The sequence below is a fragment of the Triplophysa rosa genome, linkage group LG7, assembly GCF_024868665.1.
Source record: "Triplophysa rosa linkage group LG7, Trosa_1v2, whole genome shotgun sequence".
Lineage (NCBI taxonomy): Eukaryota > Metazoa > Chordata > Actinopteri > Cypriniformes > Nemacheilidae > Triplophysa > Triplophysa rosa.
This window is the reverse complement of record NC_079896.1, coordinates 21,457,628-21,482,478: the sequence shown is the minus strand read 5'-3', so window position 1 is coordinate 21,482,478 and position 24,851 is coordinate 21,457,628. Positions and strand designations below refer to the sequence as shown.

At 35.5% G+C, this 24,851-nt stretch overlaps 2 protein-coding genes and 1 long non-coding RNA gene across 8 annotated transcripts in view; all 3 read right to left on the bottom strand.

Annotated features, from left to right (window-relative positions):
• The window catches only part of LOC130556430 (uncharacterized), a 49,123-nt gene that overhangs the window by 7,766 nt on the left and 16,506 nt on the right, over window positions 1-24,851 (bottom strand). The gene's annotated exons all lie outside the window — the stretch shown is intronic.
• LOC130556429 (caspase-8-like) lies at window positions 13,434-15,968 on the bottom strand. Of its 2 annotated transcripts, XM_057337439.1 has the most exons (6): window positions 15,835-15,968; window positions 15,141-15,476; window positions 14,824-15,041; window positions 14,311-14,671; window positions 14,173-14,238; window positions 13,434-14,029 (listed from the first exon to the last, which is right to left on the bottom strand). In XM_057337439.1, exons 3-6 carry the CDS (start codon window positions 14,855-14,857, stop codon window positions 13,894-13,896), a joined length of 597 nt encoding a protein of 198 aa, XP_057193422.1. In that variant the 5' UTR covers window positions 14,858-15,041; window positions 15,141-15,476; window positions 15,835-15,968; the 3' UTR covers window positions 13,434-13,893. The 2 variants fall into 2 exon arrangements, with proteins under 2 accessions (XP_057193422.1, XP_057193421.1); XM_057337438.1 differs by having other exon boundaries at window positions 13,441-14,029; window positions 14,173-14,671.
• LOC130556426 (caspase-8-like) lies at window positions 16,266-22,885 on the bottom strand. Of its 5 annotated transcripts, none has more exons than XM_057337429.1 (10): window positions 22,711-22,885; window positions 22,119-22,198; window positions 20,473-20,791; window positions 20,344-20,369; window positions 19,879-20,183; window positions 18,789-18,891; window positions 18,473-18,631; window positions 18,113-18,224; window positions 17,527-18,028; window positions 16,266-17,421 (listed from the first exon to the last, which is right to left on the bottom strand). In XM_057337429.1, exons 3-10 carry the CDS (start codon window positions 20,774-20,776, stop codon window positions 17,277-17,279), a joined length of 1,656 nt encoding a protein of 551 aa, XP_057193412.1. In that variant the 5' UTR covers window positions 20,777-20,791; window positions 22,119-22,198; window positions 22,711-22,885; the 3' UTR covers window positions 16,266-17,276. The 5 variants fall into 5 exon arrangements, with proteins under 5 accessions (XP_057193412.1, XP_057193411.1, XP_057193414.1 ...); XM_057337428.1 differs by lacking the exon at window positions 22,711-22,885 and adding an exon at window positions 22,484-22,698; XM_057337431.1 differs by lacking the exon at window positions 22,119-22,198.

Below are 24,851 nucleotides of genomic sequence, written 5' to 3'. Positions count from 1 at the left end.
GACGGTGCCCATTGACCTGCATTGGTTTTGTGTCCAATAGAAGTAAATGGCTATCAGCGTTGTTCAGTTACCAACGTTCTTAAAAATATATATTATTTTTGTTTTCTGCTGAAGAAATAAAACCATATAGGTTTGAAATTACAAGAGAGTGAGTGAATGAATTTTAATTTTTGAGTAAACGATCCCTTTAGTTGATTTCTGTACCTAATGTACAATAATTTGTATCTGTTTGTAGGTCTTGTTAGGAGTGCTGCACTCATTTTATTGCCAGCATTATTTAAAGAAAACGCCAGCTTCCTCTACAGTGTAAATATTGTAAGTATAGTCTTCTGTAGTTTTATTTACATTTGAGTCACTTGACTTTAAATAAAGGAACGGTTCATGTTTGTTTTACAGGAACCCAAAGGTCCTACACCAACCATAGTGTTTAACGGCTCTCCTGATACCCTCAAAGCTGAAAGTGTCAGCATTATAATGGACAACGTGAACATCATAAGAGAGGCAGACATTGACATGACACAGGCTGTGGAATGCCTGTTTGCGGTCTATTTTCTTTTCAATGTTCAGTTGCCATTAAGAACACAATGACTTTTATTCAAAAATATTTGCTTAAACTTAAGTCTCCTCACGACACAAGAACACCAATACCTGTACTAAAAATGTACAATCAACTTGTGTAAATTGTAGTGCTATTTAATATGTTTTAATTGTTCATGAATTGTTTTTATCTGCATTGTGATTCTTTTCCTCATTTCAGAGATGCATAAAGTTAAGTACTGTACTTAAACAAGCTTATGTATGTTTATAAAAAAAGTGAATAATTTAAACAAAATGGTTGAATGCAATGTAATTAAAGTGTAAAGTTTAGCTGTTTAATACAGGGATGCAATTTTAAAATATGTGTTTGTTTATGTACATGCAGTGCAAAAACAAGCTTATGCGTATGTTTATTAAAATGTGAAAATGCTTAATGGAAATTATTAAAACTAAATGGTTGAATGTAATGAAACATTTTAAATGTAAAATAACTTAAAGTTTTTCTGTCTAATACAGAGTACAGAGATGTGATTTTAAATTATATTTATATTTTTGCATAATAAAATGAATAAATATAAACTTTTTGAATTGTCTGGATTGGCTATAATTTATTATCAATAATAAATAACTCATAATAATAAAGAACCTTTAATGGTTCTATAAAGAACCATTTAGCTTGGATTCAACGAACCATTTGGGGTTCTTTTTATTGAACCCATTAAGTTGGTTCAATATAGAACCATTTTGGGGTTCCATATATGAAGCAGGTGATAGAACCATTTCTGGTTCTAAATAGAACCATTTCTTTTAAGAGTGCTACAGTTGTACATGTATGTCTTGATATTTTCTGTGCCACCCTAAAGCAATATGTCAACCCTAAACATTTCCCCAAGGATATAGGCTATATCCATTTTCAAAACTCTATTTTGCCTTTTTCCCTCAAACATAACTTTATTAAACATGCTTAGTTGTGCTGATAATTCTGCTTAAAAAATCTTTTGAATGGCATACACAGCTACTGGTCAGAAAATATTTGAAATGTGCTTTTTAAAGAAAATAAATAATTATAGGCTATACATGATTGTTAAATGCATTACAGGGTTAAACACTAAAAAACAGCAAAGTCTGGAAAAGCATGAGCTAGGGATGGGCATTTTTCAATAATTTCATATTTGAATATTTGAGCTCATATAAACGAATATTCGAATATTGGTTTATTTATTTTGGTTTATAAATTAAAATTAAGACGTAATTTGTTACATTTTTATTTAGTCACAATTTCACATCAAGCTTATTATTATCATTAAATATTCATAATGCATTAATATTATATCCTGTATATCATTTTTTATGTTGAAAAAATAGAAAAATACATAAAAACTGCATTTAAACCTGCGCGGAACGGTATAATACAAAAAGAAAACAGACAAAACAAAACGAACAAAACCCAACGTATATCTGTGGTATATGGTTATCTTGTTTATTTTGTTTTACATGTTCATGATACGAAAAACAAGCATATAGGTCTATTTTACTCTGGTGAAAGTCTGTTCAACAAGCCGACGGTTAACAAGCCGACAGTGGAGAAAATGCGCTGCTCTTCTCTAACTCCTAACAAAACCCAGATCTGATAAGAATATCTGTCTTTATTGTATAATGTTGATAATAAATAAAGTAAACGGGCTTGATACCTCATGCCGACTGTTAAGATCCTAAAAAATACCCCGCAACAAAGACGGAGCCATAGCGCTTGATTCCCTGATTACATGACCGTCATCTGAGGAAGATATTCTGCTGATCAGAACGCATATAAATCTTGTTTTCTTTGTCGTTCACGGTCAGTGTCTGTCTTGTTTAACTTTGCATTGGATTTGCATCAATAAATAAGGTAGGCCTATTGATTTCAACTAAGGTAAGGAATCACAGCGCGTTTTAAAACAAACAAAAAAAGCATCCGTGCGAATTTATTTACAGGCGACGACCCTATTTGAACTTCTAGAAGGAAAATTCTTGCTTTTAGATATGGAAAAAGGTGCCAGTCTTATGTTAAGGCCAAATTCATTAACATTTGTTGCAGTGAAATGTACATTTTCATGTTTCAAGTTGTTGAAATTAGCATTACTTAATATATTTTTAACGAACGAATATGAATTTACTAAGAACAACCGCTGCAAACAAGTAATGGTAATAAATGAATTATTGTTAATCATTTAATATTACGTTGATATTTTATACCTAATGTAAGTAATGTTAACGAATTCTGTGGCTCACCAGTTTTGAAACATTTTAATATGGTGATGTGAGCCGAGCATAAAACGCGATCCAGGCATCCAGCGTGTAAATTTAAAATATTTAAACTAGCTTGCGATCTGAGTGAACAAAGATTTAGGATTTTTCTGTACATTACAAATCATTACAGAAGAAGTGAAGAAGCATTAAATACGATGTGACTCAGGTCTTCTGTAACGGTAACTTTACCTTGTGGTGAAGCAGTTTTATTCTTATGAAAAATAGGAATATTCGAATAGCATTTTTAATATTCGAATAGTTATTGCGGATCGAATATTTTAATATTCGTGCACATCCCTAGCATGAGCATCAGTTAGGTGAGAAATATAAAGCAAAAGTACTTTTAGTTACTTTCCATAAAAAGTACCCAAGTAACGTAATTGGTTACTTTGTATAGAGTAACTCTATATTGTAACTAGTTACTTTTAAAAGTAACTTTCCCCAACACTGTTCACAATACTTTTCATGACAGCAGTTTGAAGTTATAGCTGCACTCAGTTACATTATGCCTCTTTTATTATCCCTGCCTATATATTCCTCTGGTATCGGTCACAAAATCTATTATTCCCAACAAAATTTAATTTAAACCGCTTCAAACAAATGGACAATTAATAAATCACTACTAATAAGCTCTCCCCATTAATCAAAACATTTACTCAGTAACTTTTAATCAAAGTTACTGAATGCAGCTGTAACACGTCAGGGGAGACCTGGCCCTCCCAGCTGATTCTGGTTTCTCCCGAGGTTTTTTGGTTCTTCGCCACTGTGCCTTGTTGGCTTGCTCAATGGGAGACTTCTGATATTAGCTTAGTTTAGGGTTCTGTAAATTTCATGAACATTGCTTTATTAGAATGCTCGTACTCTTTCTATGACACTGTGTATTGTATTTTGCCTCATTCTGTTTTTCTTTCTGTCTTGTACAAAGCTGCTTTCAGCGTCGAATCTCACTGGTTCTGATGTAGCTCGGAATCAATGAGATTCAAATTTGAGATTTGTAGAGCTGGAGTGCTGCCATATTAGTTGTAGTTCTAATATATATAGACCACTTCATAAGATGTAAACACTGATCCAGAAGCACTTCCAGTTATTATTTTTTAAATAATAACTCAAAAAATACAGCTAACTAACACAATAAAAACATGATAACATAATAAAAAACATGATTTTTGAAAAAATTGAAAAACGGTGTTATCTCATTTAGGAACCAAACACTTCATATATATATTAGGGCTGTCAACGTTAATGCATGCGATTCGTTTTTTCAGATTAACGCGTTAAAAAAATTAAACCCCATTAATGCAACATCCGTTTTTCTGTCATCATCCTGCTCTTATTCATACTGTATAAAGGTCTTTAAAGGTCCAGTCAGTGAAATCTAGCGGCAAGGTTGCGAATTGGAACCAACCGCTCACTCCACCTCTCCCGTTCGAAACACCACGACTGCTGACAGAACATGGCAAATTACATGTAAGGGGAGCCGTGGTGTACGTAGATACATACGCTTCATTGTGTAAGCTCTTTATACACCTCTGAAGACATAGTAATGTATATTATATAATAGATCCTCCAAAAAATTACACACTGGACCTTTAAACTATTTATGCGTGATTTGAAATGGTTGTATTGACACATCCAGTATAGATTGACANGACGGAGCCATAGCGCTTGATTCCCTGATTACATGACCGTCATCTGAGGAAGATATTCTGCTGATCAGAACGCATATAAATCTTGTTTTCTTTGTCGTTCACGGTCAGTGTCTGTCTTGTTTAACTTTGCATTGGATTTGCATCAATAAATAAGGTAGGCCTATTGATTTCAACTAAGGTAAGGAATCACAGCGCGTTTTAAAACAAACAAAAAAAGCATCCGTGCGAATTTATTTACAGGCGACGACCCTATTTGAACTTCTAGAAGGAAAATTCTTGCTTTTAGATATGGAAAAAGGTGCCAGTCTTATGTTAAGGCCAAATTCATTAACATTTGTTGCAGTGAAATGTACATTTTCATGTTTCAAGTTGTTGAAATTAGCATTACTTAATATATTTTTAACGAACGAATATGAATTTACTAAGAACAACCGCTGCAAACAAGTAATGGTAATAAATGAATTATTGTTAATCATTTAATATTACGTTGATATTTTATACCTAATGTAAGTAATGTTAACGAATTCTGTGGCTCACCAGTTTTGAAACATTTTAATATGGTGATGTGAGCCGAGCATAAAACGCGATCCAGGCATCCAGCGTGTAAATTTAAAATATTTAAACTAGCTTGCGATCTGAGTGAACAAAGATTTAGGATTTTTCTGTACATTACAAATCATTACAGAAGAAGTGAAGAAGCTTTAAATACGATGTGACTCAGGTCTTCTGTAACGGTAACTTTACCTTGTGGTGAAGCAGTTTTATTCTTATGAAAAATAGGAATATTCGAATAGCATTTTTAATATTCGAATAGTTATTGCGGATCGAATATTTTAATATTCGTGCACATCCCTAGCATGAGCATCAGTTAGGTGAGAAATATAAAGCAAAAGTACTTTTAGTTACTTTCCATAAAAAGTACCCAAGTAACGTAATTGGTTACTTTGTATAGAGTAACTCTATATTGTAACTAGTTACTTTTAAAAGTAACTTTCCCCAACACTGTTCACAATACTTTTCATGACAGCAGTTTGAAGTTATAGCTGCACTCAGTTACATTATGCCTCTTTTATTATCCCTGCCTTTATATTCCTCTGGTATCGGTCACAAAATCTATTATTCCCAACAAAATTTAATTTAAACCGCTTCAAACAAATGGACAATTAATAAATCACTACTAATAAGCTCTCTCCATTAATCAAAACATTTACTCAGTAACTTTTAATCAAAGTTACTGAATGCAGCTGTAACACGTCAGGGGAGACCTGGCCCTCCCAGCTGATTCTGGTTTCTCCCGAGGTTTTTTGGTTCTTCGCCACTGTGCCTTGTTGGCTTGCTCAATGGGAGACTTCTGATATTAGCTTAGTTTAGGGTTCTGTAAATTTCATGAACATTGCTTTATTAGAATGCTCGTACTCTTTCTATGACACTGTGTATTGTATTTTGCCTCATTCTGTTTTTCTTTCTGTCTTGTACAAAGCTGCTTTCAGCGTCGAATCTCACTGGTTCTGATGTAGCTCGGAATCAATGAGATTCAAATTTGAGATTTGTAGAGCTGGAGTGCTGCCATATTAGTTGTAGTTCTAATATATATAGACCACTTCATAAGATGTAAACACTGATCCAGAAGCACTTCCAGTTATTATTTTTTAAATAATAACTCAAAAAATACAGCTAACTAACACAATAAAAACATGATAACATAATAAAAAACATGATTTTTGAAAAAATTGAAAAACGGTGTTATCTCATTTAGGAACCAAACACTTCATATATATATTAGGGCTGTCAACGTTAATGCATGCGATTCGTTTTTTCAGATTAACGCGTTAAAAAAATTAAACCCCATTAATGCAACATCCGTTTTTCTGTCATCATCCTGCTCTTATTCATACTGTATAAAGGTCTTTAAAGGTCCAGTCAGTGAAATCTAGCGGCAAGGTTGCGAATTGGAACCAACCGCTCACTCCACCTCTCCCGTTCGAAACACCACGACTGCTGACAGAACATGGCAAATTACATGTAAGGGGAGCCGTGGTGTACGTAGATACATACGCTTCATTGTGTAAGCTCTTTATACACCTCTGAAGACATAGTAATGTATATTATATAATAGATCCTCCAAAAAATTACACACTGGACCTTTAAACTATTTATGCGTGATTTGAAATGGTTGTATTGACACATCCAGTATAGATTGACAGCTTCTGGCTGTGGAACACTGCGCAACGCAGCAGCGGTCCCGTTTGGTGTACACATGGGCTAAAGGCTGTGTGTCAGAATTTGTCAGACAGCGCACCAGTATTAACTTCTCTTTCGTGCTTGAATGAACAAAAACACACAAGATTATACCAGAAATCACATTTTGTCTAGTATTTTTGCAAGCAGTCTTCAACGAGTTAAATAAAGTCTTAAAGGGGCGATGAATTAAAATCACAATTTTAACCCGAGCTTTTGTTATATAAGAGGGAATCGTATTCACGTGAACATCATGTAAGTGTCAGAACTGAAAACGCCCTTGTTACTGAGATTACATCTGTTATTGACACCAGGCCCAGCTAACGCCAGGTTCTGGAATGCACCTATCTATGACGACATTGATAGGTTGAACACCGCCTCCACAGAAAGAATATCAACGACTACTTCTCCAGCCCCGCCCACTGGTTTGCGCATGACAGAACCAGTGGCGCAGAACCAGATAGAGCGAGCAAGCAATAAACAAACATGTCGTTAAAGATCATCCCAGGTTTTGTAAGAATACAGTCGCTGCATAACCTTCCTTCGGATTCCGATATTATTATTAATATTTTATTTTTAAAGACGTTCCAGCTCATGTGGGAAAAACATGGAGCGTTTGTTCGTTTCATTTCTCCGAGGATTCCTTCGTGAACAAGGCACTGGATTTGTAGAGAGACTAAAATTAAAAAGCAGTGCTGTGCCGTCCATATTGGATCCGATAGGAATGGCGCAGCAATCTTATGTGAGTAAAACATTTTTGTACTATGCATCACTATTGCTTTGTTAGAGATCGCTTGATCTATGCAGAGGTTTTCTGTAATCTTAAACCCTTGCGAATCAGGATCTCTGTGATTTGGCGGGCTCATATATCATTTTTCAAGGTTTTATCCACCGTTTGCGAATAATGGAGGCTGTTTGAAGTGTTTTGGTATTATTTCGGGTGCTGGGTCATATCCATAAGTTACCGGGAGTCTCCCGTTGTTTATTTATCATGGAAACTCTCGTAACATTTGAGACCCGCGATCGCGGTGATCTTTTGTCGGGTTCGCGATCACGGGTCTCAAATGCTGACAGGTACGGTCATATGTCATTAAACGCAATACAAGTATAGGCTATACAAACTATACGCAAAGCCTTGCCATCACATCCGGGAAATAAGTCAGTAAATTTGAGTAAAATCATCCCGTGCGAATGCGTCACATGTAATACTGATGTGGGGAGGTAATTTATAAATCACAGGAGGTCTCCAGATAATACTAATGCCCTGCGAAAACTGTGAATGGTGCTAATGTGTAACCTAACGTTACGTCTCGAACCAAATTCACAGAAGGCTCCAACTACGCAAACTGCTATCCAATCAAAGCGGTGGGTGTTTACTTCCAAGTGTCTTCAATGCGGCACGCCCATTAAAACCGAGCGTTTGCCGAGCTGGCCTCAAAACCTGGGTAATAGCCTATTACTTATTGATTTTGATGTTTTTGAATGTAAAAACCACTCGAACGTCATAAGTAGACCTCGTACAACAGTATAAAACAATAAACAACACCACTTCATCGCACCTTTAAATGAATGCAAAGAGTAGTGAAAATAGGAAGCGCATTATGGCGCTTTTCCACTGCATGGTACTAGGGCTGTATTCAAAATATCGATATGCGACACATCGCCATGAGCTCCTGACGATGCGTACATCGATACATCTGCCTGCCTCCTGAAAAGTAAGATGTGGAAGACCGATACTAAATGTGCGTGTAATAGAAAGTGAAGAACAAAGACCTGCTTATATCTTACAGCACCCATACATTAATAATATTATATCTAGAAATCTGACATCTAGAAAGAAATACATCATCTATTTCAATTCAACACTTTCTTATTTAATTAAATCTATTTACTCTGACTGCACGTCAATGCATATATTCATATTTATTCGTTAGACATATAGTCTATTTGTAAAACACATGCACACATATGATGTAGCCTAGAAACCCTGTTTTAGAAACAAGGGTCTCTGTATAAGGACTTGATCTTTTGCAACTTTATACTCATTCTCAAAGCTACTTTATGCATTGATTTGTCAGATTAACTGATAAGTAGTTATGAAGGGCAGTTTTCTGCAAGTATATTTTGCTGTAAATCTGTCGTATGTAAATGTAATAAAAAAATTGACCTGTATCGGGATATGTATCGCATCGTGGCCTTGTATCAGGATTGTATCGTAAAGTTGTTGGCGATACACAGCCGTACATGGTACCGTCAGGTTTAGTACGACTCGGCTTGGTACAGCTCATTTCACTTCGGCTCAGTTTGCTTTTCCACAGCAGTTTAGTACCGCTTCAAAGTGGGTGGGGATTATAAACTTATCATCATGGTTTGCGCCGCCTCTACTGCCGTAGCATCATTGTGAACGCGACAAACACACGTACAACACAGGAGTAATGGAGCATATTGATGGCGGATTCTTATTTAGTTGAATCCAGTGTTAAAAGACAATATTATTTCATTCAATGAGTAATCATATTAAATACATTTATTACAGAGCTCGTTGGAATGCTTGATTTTGATTGGCCAGTCGCAACATTTGCAGGTTCGTTATTCCCAGATAACAACCGCTGAAAACTAATAACGCACGGTAACCTGCATAGGGCAAATAATTTTGGCAGGTTTTTTTGACAAATTAAATATAAATATGTCTTTTAATAACATTTATGACATTATATTTACAAATGATTTGACATCCGAACGTCGTTTCTTTAAAACCGAAAGTAAATGGCTTTTCCTTGCGGAAGGTCTGCATTTGGTAATAATTTGCTATTAAAATATTTCAAATTCACATTTCATGTCCAGTTTTTTCTAATATGTTAAGTAGCCGTGTAAGAAGCGGGATTATGTACAAGCAGCCGGCTGTTATCGCGAAATAAGCCCATTCAGTGTGATACAAGACCCTCCTTTACATTATCCTTTATGTGATGTCAATATTGGCCACAATATTCAGTCACACTTGCCCCGATTACCTGAAGAAAAAAAACAAAAATGAGTTTTGAGGATGTTTACATGGGTATAAACAATGATGAGTAAAGGGTGACCTAGCAGTTCTAAAAGATCTGGGCCGGTAACTGAATATTTGTTGGTTTAAACCCTAAGGGACAATTTATGTCTGAGTAATAAGCGTACTATAAGTATATTAAAACATCTGTAAAATGTCCAGTTCGACTGATAGTGCCACTGTTATTATCCTGATTCCCAATGTATTGGAACAAAGCTGTGAGGACACAATTTATGATTGGAATGTCAAAATTACAGACATTATTAAATCTTTTGACAAGTGCATTCTTTCCAGATGCTGAGAGTGTAAAAGATTTTCTAAGATAGCATGTCATGACACTGAAATGAAACACTGTCTCAATCTATTGACAAAATCTAGAACTTATCAGATGAATTTGCTGTTAGCTCCTCTTTCATTTAACAGTCTTGTAATTTAATGCACTGAAGATGTCGACAGATTGAGTCTTGATATACAGAACCCGGTTTAGAAATCAGTTCAATATAATCACATACTATTGATACTATTTATTTATCTTCTAGACTGATATGGGTTCAGAAAACATTAAACCATTTAACGTTAAAATGTATAAAGTAAAACATTGTTATTGATGGTCCATATCTCTGAGTGAAAATATAGTTAAACATAAATGTATGAATTTATATTAAATATTTCATTAAGTTTTACCTCTGTAATGAATAGAAGATGAATAGAGCTTTTTAGCAAATTAAGTTTGACAGCAGTTAAGACAATAAACACGTTTCTGAAAGAACGTATTACTTTATCACAGCAACCAATGAAGCTGATGAGAATCAGCAAATAAGAGAATCAGCAAATAACATGAAGCTTTAAATGGAAGCCACACACATCTTTCAACCACTAAGCTGATATTTTCACAATAACATTACTTCATCATCTAAGTAATTCATTATAAACTTTTCTCAAATTAATTTCTGTAATATTTTCCAAAATTAGAGACCTGTTTGTAATATTAAATGCCACTTTTCTTGGAACTTATTAGATACTCTAAACACTTAATTTCATGTTCTTTTAAACTAAACTTATCTCTTTTTAAAGCAAGCCAAAAAACACTGCCCACTAGTGAGTAATGGGCTACAGCCACAACCTCTCTTAACTAAAACACAAATCAAAATGGCTGTACTTTGAAGCAGAAATTTAACAAAAACAAAGTTGAGAAACTTTGCCTTCAAACCAAAACTTTTTGAAGCAGTAAACAATGATAGTTAAGATCTTTTTTTATTAATCAATTTCTGTCAATTTGCATCTTAAATCTATAATCTTTTTCTTAAAACAGGAGTCCAGTCCACCTACATAATATCCATCTTCCGGTCTGGGTTTGGTTATAATTCATTTATATTCATATTTAATTATTAATACTACTCATCAGTTATTGATTCTTTGCGGAGGTCTACTGGAAGTTAAGTTTGGGCCACATTACATTTATTTTGCTGCTAAAACCGTGTAAAAGTACACACTTTTTCTTTCTTCTGAAGAACCCCTTTTCAGCTGAAATGGTTCTTTGTATTGGAAAAGGGTTCTTTATTCCCGCCTTTTTTGGTTTAAAGTAAATCAGTTATTTAGAAGCTGCCTCCTGATTGGTTGTTTGTCCTGAATCAAAGTCCTGATTTAACAGTCCTGCTGAGGTGCCTGCAGACTGACACACCCCACAGGTAAGCTTCAGACTGTTTTTAATCATATATTTTATGGTTTTTTAAGATATTCTATGGTTATGTAATTTATGGGAATCTGCTTTACCAATTATTTAGGATAGTTAAAATGTATATACTCTACTTAATATTTAAAACAAATAACAATATTATCCTAGCATCAATCATTATTTACTTGTATTTAGGTTTATTTATTGATATTTCAAAGTTTCGTATATGACCTTGTGCTGGGAGTGAACTTGGAAGAGACGGGTATTTCTCGCGGTGCTAACCAAGTAGAAGTTCAGCTCAGAAGTCTGACAACTGTGTCATACTTAATGTTTTAAAGGTGAAGTATTCATGTTTCTTTTAAAGTTGATATCCTTTCCACATTAAAATGATAGCAATTTACAGTTAAAATAATTTTGGAAATGATGTTTTGTGTGTTCTAATACTACTTTTATATGTACATAAGCCAAGCTCTAAACCACTGCAGGTCTGACTTTTTTGAGAAATTCAGTGACACATTCAAAGGTAAGTCATCAAAATTTACGAATGAATCTTTAGCCAATCATTATCTTCATTACCATAAACATGTTTATACTGCAGGAGTCAGCTCAACCAAACTTCTGCCATGACATCATTTTTACATATGAGAGCGACCTCTAAACTAACATCAGCTTGCTTTGTCTCCATGTCTCATCTTCAGGCTCCTGAAAACACCTGAAAGACACAGCTCTGGTTCGGCCTGATGCTCAAGGAAACGAACGACGTCTTGTGGTGCCATCCCAAAAAGGTAAAAAATCTCTCTCACGTACCTTCTCGGCATCGGTTCCACATTTATGGAATGATCTGCCCGCTGCTACAAGATCAGCAGATTCTGTAGCCATCTTTAAGAACCGTCTGAAAGCACTTCTCTTCCGTCAATGCCTGTCTGATCAGTTCTGACTTCTATCTCTTTTTTACTCTTTCAAAAAAAAAACTTAGCTTTGTGTACTGTGGTAGGCTATATGAGACCAATTTTCTTTTATTGCACTTATGCTTTTTCTTGTCCTTATGTTGTTCCAATTGCTTCCATTGTTTCCCTCATCTGTAAGTCGCTTTGGATAAAAGCGTCTGCTAAATGACTAAATGTAAATGTAAGGATGATGTCCACAGCCATAGATGGAAAGTGGTGGGAATCTGCGATGATCATGGCCTTTAAATTTGAGCCCCATGCCAGACCCTACTTTTGTTTAGCCAGAAACTCAAAAACTCAAAATAATGGTTGTAGTTATCTGCCACTTAACACAGAAAACAATATAAGATTAAATAATTGTATTGCCTGTCTGATTTGGCTGCACTACTTGCTGTATAATCTTGCTGACCAGTTAACTTTAAATAGTGAAGTTTACATATAAATGTATTTATAATTTTCCTGGTTATATATATACTTTTATTTCTATAAATTTTTGTTCTCACATTTGTACTGCTTTTGTGCTAAAATGAGCTATAACTTATTTCTTTACTTTTTCCTATGTCTCTGTTTAGGGCTAGTATGTTTTTTTTATGTAAAGCTGCTTTGCAACGATGCAAAATTGTGAAAGGTATTAATATGTACAAATATATTGAATGTTGCATGACATTTAATGATGTGACCAGTAGGAAATAAAAGTATTACTTGATTTACATGTCTGGCTTATTGTTTTCATAAGGTAAAACGGAAATAGAAAATCATAAAATCTATAAAAAATAAATGAATTAATTAACAAAAATACCTAAATTAAAACCCCTCCTGTTTTTTGATAAAGATAGGGTGCTTTATAGCACCACTGAGGTTCTATATAGCACGTTTCAAGGCAGGGTTCTTTATGGAACCTCATAAAAAGGGTTCTATATAGCACCAAAAAGGGTTCTGCTATTGTTACAAGCCGAAGAACCCTTTTTTGGTACTATTTAGAACCATTTTTCTTAAAGAGTGTAGACTGTTTTTGACTCTGCCTGTGAAAATGTTCTGGTTCCTGAAGACTTTTGACAGTTTTTAGTCTTACCCAATGATGTTTGTGTTGATTGAATGTTGTTTATTGGAGATGTAAAACTACAATATCTAATATAGTACAGTACAGTTGGTAGACTTTTTTAATAGATACAGTAAATGCATATAAAAATAGAAAAGTTTGTGTAGTTTTGTCCAAGATATTTAGAAAAACATCTCAAGCAACATTTTTAAAAGGAAATAATAAAATGTTTAAAAATAAAAAATGAAGATGTTCCACGGCCCATGACTGCTTTCATGTTAACAGCTTTGGTCCCCATTTTTTTATTTACTTTTACAAAATCGTTTAAATTGTGTTTGCATTAAAGATAAAAGGGAATCTAAGATTTGTTTCTGATTAACTAAAAACAGAACTAATGAAAACATCAATCATTTAAGAAAAATACTTGTATAAATGACATAAGAAGCTTCACATGTACTGCAGGACTTTGCAGTGTTTCACTGGACACAGGGGACATGAAGAATCAGTTTCTTCCTCATGGCAACTTCATGGACAGGCATCTGTTTTCTGGTAACCCCCTCAAGGCTGACATCAGAATTCACAGCGAGCAGTATTGTCTGGATGTCATTTCCCCTAAAAAATTACGTATCAATCATAATTACATAATAATTGTTTGATATTACACAGGTCTATCTTTGTGACAGAAATCTATTTATATTTTGGCAATCACTTTTTTGTATAATGGAGCAAGTTAAGGGAAAAGTGTTCAAACTCACTGTGGACAATGTGTCTCTAGCTGCTGGCACAGAGACTGAATAAACCAGGAGCCTTTCAGTGGGTTTCTAAAAGAGACGTGATGGTCAGTAGTTGATCTGGCAATGAGGAAATCCGAGTCATCTGGGATTGAGACTAACAGGCTTTGAGCATCCACCTCCAGCTCTGACTCGCCTCCTTCTGGATCATCTGCTTGGACTTGAACAACATTTTGCATTTTGCTCCCACGACAAGCTTGTATAAAAAACAGTTTGGGTTTGCCAGCTAGGTTACTACAGTTAATGCCATTGAAAGGTTCACGTATTTCATCCACAGAAACAATGTTCTCGTCGGTTCCATAGACTCCATCACTGTTGCCGTGGCTGAGGATGCAGCATATGAAGCAGTCACCATTCACTGTCTTGCCCAGATTCTTCAGGAGATCCTTTATTTGTGCTGTGGTTTTATCTCTCTGTACTAACACCGTAAACCCCAGCCAGCGGAAAACTCTGTCAAGAGACTCTGACGCACGGGGAAAAATACAAGAAATATCTTTTTAATAAGGTAAGATTGATGATTATTATTATTACTATACAAAGTCAGCTGCATTTTTAGGAATCAAAAAGACAGTTACCAAATACCAATGTATTTTAAAATGTTTTAATAAAACAAACTTTGATCCTCATCTGATCCCCTCCTTTCCGTCATGCTTGGAAAATGTACATTGTTGATGATTACGCAGGTACCACGTGGAATGTGTGTTATTGTGTATGGCCTGCTCTGAAATATGCAGACAGAAATACATTTGTATACAATTATTAAACATACTTGTCTCTTTCTTACCTGACTTTAAATCTTCAGAATATGAAAGTGACCTCTGATGTTACCTGATCTGTAAAACAAATGCACATATTTAATAAAGGTCACCACAAGACAATCGGAGCAGGATTAAAACAGCAGGTGAACGGGTGGGATCATGGTGGACTGTTACCTTGTATTTTCCCTGGAGGCGCAATGATGGCATGACCCACCAATGATGGAAAAGTCTCCAATATATTGCCCCGTCTTACAATCTGTACGAACTTGGAGCAGGTTTCCTCTCCCTTGCTCATGAGTTTGTCCAGAAGGTCAATGGTCATCTTCTCTCTGTTACTGACATCTTTAAGATTCCTGTATTCCCGCGGGGTAATAAGTTTTTCCTGATGCGCGTGCTGCAAGATGACGTCAGCTTCTTCACATAAAGTTTCTACTAGGAAGACTTTATGTTCACGAATTCGTTCACGGTTTTCACTGTTCGTGGCCATAGCTCAACGCCAAATAACGTTAGCTGGAAAATATAAAAGATGTGAGAGAATTAAAGATCTCCCGTTTGTTGGCAAGTTATCGGTAGGCATAGCATGTTCAGTACAGTAAGTCAATATACTTAAACGTTGATTGTTCTTTCTTCAGTTAATCGATAAAACATTACAATTCAACAATCTATCGGTCATAGTAGGTTTTCTTTTACTTACTAACGTTAACTTAAGTGGCTGTACATTTTTGCTTTCGTTTTCTCTGTATCGCAATAAAACTTGGTAAACTAGATGTAGCTATTTTACTCAACTTATTTCAACAACTATTTTGCAAATCTCTTAACTATTTAGCTTGATTTATGAATATGTTACGTTTTATTATGTAACACTCACATTGGATTTGAAGATTCCCTCGCAGACACTCGCGGAGAGGAAGCGCGCAAGTACCCCAGAGACGAGGCGGCGGTACGGCGGAACATGTGTCGCCCCCAACGTATCTCTGTCGCCCCGCCAACTTCAACTTTCATTGGTTCATGATTAGGAACAGCTTATTGGTTTAGACAAGTGTGACGCTTTGGACGGGTTGAAACGAGGAAGTACGAAGTAGACAACAGCGACAATAAACAACATTATAACAATAAGAGAACGAACAAGGATGGAAAGTTCCATTTAGTAGAAATGTCAACAATAAAGCAAAGTTTGGGTTCCTAGCAAACATTAAAGAAATTCATACCCACGCACACAAACTGCTCTGGTTATATCAACAAGCTACCGCAAGTGATACTAGAGCAGTGTGTTATGTGTATATATATGAAGAGTCTCCGTTTAAAAAAATACATATATTTTTATTATGTTATCATGTTTATTTATTGTGTTAGTTAGCTGTATTTCCTGAGTTATTATGGCTTAAATCAAAGCAAACCAACTGCAGTTTGATTCATATTAATTGGAATGCACAATAAAAAAACATGAAATTAGAATTTGTTTAAAAAAAGGAGTTTCAAACTCTTCACGTGTTCTCCATCGAGGAAGCTGCATTTGACAGCAACTTTTGCTTTGTGTCTAGCCAAACTTCAGTTTTTGGCTCAATAAGTTTTGATACACGAATAAAAAGATGCTGAATTGAAATAGTTGTAGTCATTCATTATATTACTTGTGATATACAGCATGAATAACGCTGATATTGATATGTTGTTCGTACTGTGTGTTCGATTCCATGAACACACAAACTGATAAAAACGTATAGATTGGAAAGCTATGGATTCTGCTAAATGCATAAATTTAAATGTAAAAAATGCAAATGGTTTATAACAACACATATTATTAATAGGCAACAGCATACGGTCACACTGTTGTCAATAAATGTAATGTCCTTGCCTTAAATAGGAGTAATGTGAAAAAAAACGTGAACAAAAAAAACGGGTGTAAAATGTTAAAGAATGTGATATTTTCTCCGTCTTTTACATATGTGTTATTTCTAAACAGGCTGCAAAACCCGCGTTCCATTTGTACAGTTTCCAAATGCCATCCACACACATGGATCTGTACCACCTTCCAAATGTGTTGCCCTGCCCCATCGTCCAGCCTGCACTCTGGGGCTATACTTACTATTTGCTATACTTACTATTGCAGCAATGTTATTATCAAAAGTAGGAGGACACAAACAAAAGGGTGATATTCCATAGTAAAGAGGCCATAGTAAAAAGTGTCCAGTGAACAAAAATATCATCATAGTCATAGATCAATATCATAATCACAAACATTCAACCAGACTGACAAAAACAATAAGATTGACATTCTTTTGTAGCATCAAAGTAGAAAGACACAATGTCATTCTAGTGATCCGAAACTTCAGTCCAGGGAAGTACCAGTTTCCTGGTTAAGGTATACCGAGGTTCAGGTATTTGCTTATGACCATTCAGTATTTTCTTGCTCACTTTACAGTTCACCTTTGTCAGAATGGACAAGATATCCTCTTTTCTGTGAGAGAAACATGCAGGAAAGTTAATTCCAAACTACTGAAGGGAAAAACAATGTTCATTAATATTTAAGTATGCTTTATTTGACATCACCCTTCAAACTCACCTGGGGCAACATTCTTCCAGCTGTTTGCAGAGCTCTTGAATATAGATGGACCCTTCTGTGGTGTTCCGGAATGACTGATAATGTTCTACAGTGGCCATTCCAATTAAAAAATCAGCTTCTAGAGGAATACTAGAAACAACCATCTGAGCATCCTTTTCAAATACTCCATCTGTTGTAATAGTCTCCTGTCTGTTCTCCATACACACTCCTCTGTCCATATTTGAACCTTGGCAGGCCTGAATGAAAAAAAGCTTGGGCTTGGTTGCAAGTGTGTGGCTTTCAGCGTAAGGCAATGTATGATCCCGGATTAGGATGTGCTGGCCATCTGTGCCCAGCACAGTGCTGTTTGCCCCATGGGAGAGGATGCAGCAGACAAAAACATCCATTCTAGAGTGATCTTTCTCTGCAAACTCTTTCATCACATTCAACATATCCGGACCTTGCAAGTCGTTTCGCACCTCAACCAGAAACTGCATGTTGCGAAACACTCTGGTAAGATCATCTAAAGAGACAAAGAGAGAGAATTTATGAGGCTCATTTGAGAAGTGATAAAGTATAGCTATACACAAAAAGTTACATGAAAAACCTCTATCTTTATCTGTGCCAGTCCTGTTACGTAAGCTCGTTGGAGAAAATTCGAAGTTGTTGATGATTAGACAGTATCCTAAAGGCCGCTGGGTCACGGGATAGTAGTCGTCCTGTAAAAGAATGCAGAACTATTACAGTACAATGAAGTATATTACAGTACAAAGGCCTTTTTTATGTCTTGGATAAACAAGTATTTATATATGTTTTATATATAAATATTTTTTGATTGTAGAACAAGCATAAAAATAATAGACAGGTAAAAGTATGTAAAACTATTTAAAACTCATTATGAATGAAAATGTATGAGAACTGTGTTTTCACATATTATATATGCATATTGCTAGTGCCACATATTTACCTCATGACCCTGTTCCTGGTTTCTGTGCCCATTCTTGAATTTCTCTAAGCTGCAGGCCAACTGTTGATCACATTTACTTAGAATGTTGTGCAGTTCCTCCAGATTGTCTTCTCCAAGTCTCTGTTGATTTTCCATATCAATCATAATGTCTAGAAATGACTGTATAGAATTAACACATACATAACGCTGATGTTAGTGGCAACTTTGTACTATATGTCTCTATTTGTTAGAACTGATCTTATTTTCATTTTTCAACTAACAAATCCAGGTTGGTGTCTTAAGATCTTGACTTTTTAAAATGTAGCCTAGTACTCACAGGATATGGTCCGAGCTGTGTTTTTGAACATTTTGACCATTGAAACCTCATTTGATGAAGGCTTTCTTCTGTAATTCTTAAAGACAATCCATAGAGCATGTATCTAGGGACAAACAAAGCACAAAGTCAGAAAAATACAGTAGGAGCCTGATTTAGGATATTTCCCACCTCACCTGGAACAGTGCTGTTTTAATGTTAATAAATACTATTAATGTTTTAATGTTACTAAACACTTTTAAAGTATATGTTAATTCCGGCATGTATCAGAGAGGTTTTGAAAGTGTTACATTTGCTAAAAGGTTGTAAAGAAATGAACACGATGCTATCAGTGAAATTTATCCTTAATTTAGCTTTTTTTAGTTTTCTCTTTTTGGCCAAGGAATCACACTCAAACTACACGTTATTATCATGTTGTATCATCAAAATGTACGTTATTATCATGTTGTATTAACATAATATTGATAATCATGTTTTGTAATATCACGGTTACTGACAATATTTTTGGAAATAAAAAACGTTTAATGTACGGAACATTTGTTGTCTTGTTCTCTGTAGTGAAAAAATTGGTTCCTTTGGGGAACCTCAAATGGTCGTTTATCAACTGTAACCATATATTTGTGTAGATTTCACATTAGGTGTGTAAAAAAATTGCTTTGATAACAATTTGACTTATTATTGAACCTGTCATTAATTCTCTAATGGAACTCAACAGAGAATTTAAACTATAGGTACAAAGTCTCCTTCACTGAGAAATCGTGATAGTTCAACCAAAAATAAAAGTTCTGTCATCATTTACTCACACTCTTGTCATTTCAAACCTTTATGACTTCCTTTCTTCTGCAGAATACAAAAGAATATATTTTGAAGAATGTTATTGACTGGCCCCCATTCCCTTGCATTGGTTTTGTGTCCATACAACGGAAGTGAATGGGGGCCAGTGCTGTTCAGTTACCAGCTTTCTTCAAACTATCTTCTTATGTGTTCTGCGGAGGAAAGAAAGTCATAAAGGCTTGACATGACAAGAGGGTGTGTAAATGATGACAGAATTTCCATTTTTGGGTGAACTTTATCACTTTAAGACTCCTCATACCTGTAAGCTGAGACACCTTTATTAGGGTCTCTACAGGCCTGCAGACGCCTCTCCACCTGCTCCCTTGATGTGTCAATGATGACAAGCAAGTCAAGACGTCCTATCTTGTATAGCAGCTCAGAGAGTAGTCCATCATCAAGCAGTTCTTGCTCCTCTAGTCGAAAGAACAAGTCTTTTGCATCACTCACGGTCTCCAAATGCTCTTTACAAACCAGATCCATAGAGAGAAATTTCAGCTGATCAACATTAATGCTGGTCAACTCCCTATAAATCCTGTGAAGCTTTTTTTGAAGATCAATGCTGAGCTAAATGAGTAAACAACAAAAATCAACAAAATCAACAAAAGAATCTTGGTTTGTAATTGCGTCATTTATGTATAAAAGTATATTTGTCTGTCTGTGTATACATGTTAAATAAACAGCTTACAAAAGGGAGGAGAAATATATTTTAAAAATATTAATGCACCTTTGAGATATCTTTAACTGGGTTGTCTGAAAAGCAAGAACATATAAATCATTCCCAAACATCCAAACAGACAACTAAGTAAAGAGATTAATCAAATCATAAGGTGAAGAGCTTGCTCGATAAATTTACCTGTAGCAAGAATATGGTGATTCTTCAAATTTGGAAAAGTCTCCAATACCTCATCCCGTTCCAAAAGCTTTATGAATTTTTTGCAGGTTTCCTCCCCCTTGCCCATAAGTTTATCAAGTAAGGCGATGACCACATCCTCTCCCCCTATTCTTTGCCGATTTATGAGGCGGTACTCACGGTCAGTGATGAGTTCATCTTGTTGCACATGCTGCAAGATGAAGTCGGGATCTTCTTGTAAAGTATCAATAAGAAAACACTTATTTTGACGAATACTTTGCTTGAATGGTTCTTGTTTTGATTGCATTGTTCAAGATCAACCCTAAAGAACAGAAGAAAAATACAGAGATTATAGTTTAGAGATTTACCAGGGCTGGGTCTAGGGGGATTTTTCTTGGGCCCCTTCAAAAATATTTAACAATTAAAATATTTAAAAGTGAAATACTTTCATTTGTATTATCTATTAAATAATGATCTGTCAATTAAATCACAGAAAATGTTATATGTAACAAATTGATGCATGTAATGACCCTCAGTCCAGCCAGCCTAGTACAGGCACGAGTTTTACAAGTAATTTAGGGCGTAACGCGTTTACATCCTATGCATTTGGCAGATGCTTTCACCCTGTTACATCCCAAGACTTTTGTAGATCAGGTAAGAGCATGGCGCTAACAACGCCAAGGTCGTGGGTTCGATCCAAGGTAGTGGTGGCGAGATGAAGCCCCATGAAGCATTGAAGCTTTTCAGCCAAGTGGTTCACAAAAGGGTTCATTGCTCGAGGCTTCATTTGCTCACAATACCACCTGGTGGCCAAAGAGTGTAAAACAAGCAGATACATTACATATGTGCTCTCTGATACACTTTATTTTGCGCCAGTTAAGGCGTAGAAATATAGGTGAAGAAAAAAATCAATTTCCACAGACTAATCTATTTATAATGTGAATTTCCTGGTAGTATATAATGATTGTATAACATAACTTTGTAATAAACGTATTGGCCTGAAATGAATGGGGCTATCAAATGTGTGTAAATCAATTATTTGGTCATAATAGGCAGAAGGGCAATATTATTTTTCTAAAACTGGAAAGTGTCTGGGTTTAACTGGGCAGAGGGCAGTGAATGTGCTTGTGGTACTTGGTTTATATAGCTGTCAAAATGTCGCGGCAAGATTCGAACCGCTTACTGAACCACTCAGGCGGAAGCGAGGCTTCAGACGTCATCTATGCCGTAAGTGGTCTAAAGCGATACAAGCCTCGATACGCGCTTCACTAAAAGCTTCCGGGAGCTTTTAGCGACACACGCTCCGAAGCCTCGGCACAGAACGTAACATCACTAATCCAAGGGGATTGCACATACTTAGAAACAAATGTATAAGACAATGCAATGTAAGTCGCTTTGGATAGATGCGTCTGCCAAATGCATAAATGTAAATACGAAACCATGTAACGTTACTTTTTTAAAATGACATATTTCTTCCCCCTAAATTTGCAGCTTCCTACAGAACAAACATGATTCAAATCAAGTGTACTGATTCACAACACTGTTGTTTATGTAGTATTTTTTAGTTTATAAAGAGTTGTAGTTATTTGACTCAAACAATAAAACAAATAAATCCTTTAATTTGAAAAGAAAAGAAAACCATGGCCCACCTTTTCATTCTGAAAGGGTCAGGCATGCCTCAGTCAGACGAACATTCACATCGCAGCTGAATGTAACCAACTTCCCACATCTGATTGTTAAGTGACAGTTTGAACAAAAAAAGTTTAAGTTTGTGATCACACGCAGTAATTCAATCTATATTCATTAAGCTCTAGTCTAGACAATACGAACTCGTCCATGTCAATCGATTGAAACATTTTAAAATGTAAAACTTAACAAATCTACCGGTCATTATAAATGTTCATATGTATTCGTGTTTAACGTTAAATCCATTCATTAAAAACACAAGGTATTGTACAAAGTAAACATATTTTCTCTTTCGATTTGAAAGGATGAAACTGTAACGTTAACTTACCTGTATTTTTGCTCATTTTTGCGTCGAAGTCTCCTTTTCTCAGTTTTCCAAGATAGACTAATATAAATTAACGTCACATTACTGAGAACACATATCAGCATAATGACATATGTTCACAATTTCTATGACTGTCATAGAAATGTTGTCACATCCTCGAGGTTCCTTTTACAGGGAGCTTTTACTTTAGAAACTGTTACAATCACACTATTTCCTGTTTCTCGACTCACCGAAGGTGCGTTCCCTTTGGCCTTAAGTGGACTGCGAAGTGGACTTCACAGGGTGTTCCGCCATCTTAAGTGAGATTCCAATCCCAAGGGAGCGAACATGTTCAGTTCGAAGGGAACTGCGAACGGTGTAGGGAATCATGGAACATCGACATATCACTTCGCCGGAAGTGGAAAGGCAAAATCACCCAACTGCCATTGCGCGCCGCGTCACGAGTCAGAAAAACAAAAGAGTTTACGCATGCCTGAAAGGTTTTTCCTTTACATCATTATCTTGTCACTCTATGGACCTATGTAAAACATTTGTGATTAAACTGTGCTTTTCTTCTAATAAATAAATAAAATAAGAGAATCAGAAGTTTATTTCAGCAAGACTTGGTTTCTTTGCCATATGTAATTTCTTACTGGAATTGTAAATGATATCCCCTGGAAAAAAGTTTGGACTTTTATCACACAAATACTTAGTAACAAACAAAATGAAAGAGGTTACCTTCAAATTTATTCATAGGTTTTATCCAGACAAGTGTTCACTCAAAAGACTAAAAAATGATATTGACACAAACTGCTCTATTTGTTTGGAGTAACTGGAAACATCAGTTCATTTGTTTTGGACATTTTGGTGCGATGTTCTGCCACGTGAACCCCAATTTTTTATTTTTGGTTTTTATAATTGTGAAAATCATGAAAATTATTTGATTAACCTTTAATAAAAAAACTTTTTAGCTAAGTATCATATCCTCAAATGTAAACTTTCGAAAAGCAAACCTTTGTTTTTGAAATTCAAAATTGTAATGAAAATGTACTTTGAATCGAATCGATTGAATACTCTACAAATATTTAATATAATACAGTTTTTCTATACAGATTTAGCAGTGTACACATTATATACACAATATAGCACATACAAAGTATACTATACACAACATACAGATTTACATTATACAAAATATACACAATACAAGACATACACACAAAAAATACAGATTTAATAATGTATATGGACAGTATACACACTATATACATAATATTGGACATAAGCCCAGAATTCCATTCCGAAGGGCCTATCCCTATGCCCTTCGAAGGGTTTACCCTCCAGAGTGAGAGCTTCGAAGGGTTAAAGGGTGTAGGGGACCCAGCAAGTTTCCCTTCTGCGTCATCATCCCGTGCCCATAAGGTGACACCGTCGCCACGCAAAGAATCATGGGGGCGTGAAGTGTTCATCAGTTGCACCCTTTGAAATCCTTCACTCCAAAGGGCCCTTTGAAGTGGTCAGTTATGAGCACTTCGGTTTGGAATGACCTTTCAATATGGCGGCCATGATTGTTTTCACTCCAAAGTGCCCTGTGGAGGCCGATATACCCCGTTTGGAACGCACCAACAAAGTATACCATATACATCAGGTGTGTCCAAACTCGGTCCAGGAGGACTGCTGTCTTGTAGTGTTTATCTCCAACCTGGTTCAGCACAGCTACCTGGAAGTTTCTAGTCTGCTCTATACAGTAGTATGTACATTGTTTGTACACATCACATGTAGGAGTGAGCGAGGCACAACCTAACACAGGGTTAATTGTAACATCTATTTTACATAGTTATGAAGGGTTGAGCAATTTGTGCTTTCAGCATTTTTCTTACTCTCAGAAGATGGGCTCCTGTGCATTTGTGGAAAGTTTTGATGTGTTTTTGTTGAGATACTGAACCTCAACTGTTTTGGCAGCATGAAAGTAAAATTTACCATCATATTGTTGCCTTAGAATTACAAGGTTCTATCTGACATTTTGGTCAAAATTGAGTTATTCACATTCTTATTCTGTGACAACTTATTTACAGTATGCCATGTTTATTTTTTTTAATGTGTGCATTTTAAACTATGTTTAAAAGAAACAACAAAGTTGACTGTTTTATTGATACTCTTCTCAACGAGAGCAGTTCAACCGACAGTATTTTTTGTTTTGTTGAAGAGATTATTTTTTTTATATTTATTGACACAACACTAGCCAGCAGTGCTAGCTTCCTAATACCTGTGTTTACATAGACTTTTATAATGCAGTTAATGCCAAATAGTCAACAACGTCAAGAGTCTTGATTACAACAAAAAACATTATGTTTTTTCAGCCATACTCATCTCTAAAAAGTAATTTGATCTG

What these genes read in the sequence shown, in the direction of transcription:
- LOC130556429 (XM_057337438.1), bottom strand. Translation starts at nt 14,857, where the DNA reads ATGACGGAAAGGAGGGGATCAGATGAGGATCAAA. An exon ending in GGGATCAGATGAGGATCAAA is followed by an intron (nt 14,672 to 14,823) that starts GTTTGTTTTATT and finishes CCCGTGCGTCAG; the next exon opens with AGTCTCTTGACAGAGTTTTC. An exon ending in CTAGAGACACATTGTCCACA is followed by an intron (nt 14,030 to 14,172) that starts GTGAGTTTGAAC and finishes GTAATTTTTTAG; the next exon opens with GGGAAATGACATCCAGACAA.
- LOC130556426 (XM_057337429.1), bottom strand. Translation starts at nt 20,776, where the DNA reads ATGCAATCAAAACAAGAACCATTCAAGCAAAGTATTCGTCAAAATAAG. An exon ending in CAGTTAAAGATATCTCAAAG is followed by an intron (nt 20,184 to 20,343) that starts GTGCATTAATAT and finishes TTACTCATTTAG; the next exon opens with CTCAGCATTGATCTTCAAAA. An exon ending in CACAGCTCGGACCATATCCT is followed by an intron (nt 18,632 to 18,788) that starts GTGAGTACTAGG and finishes AATTCTATACAG; the next exon opens with TCATTTCTAGACATTATGAT.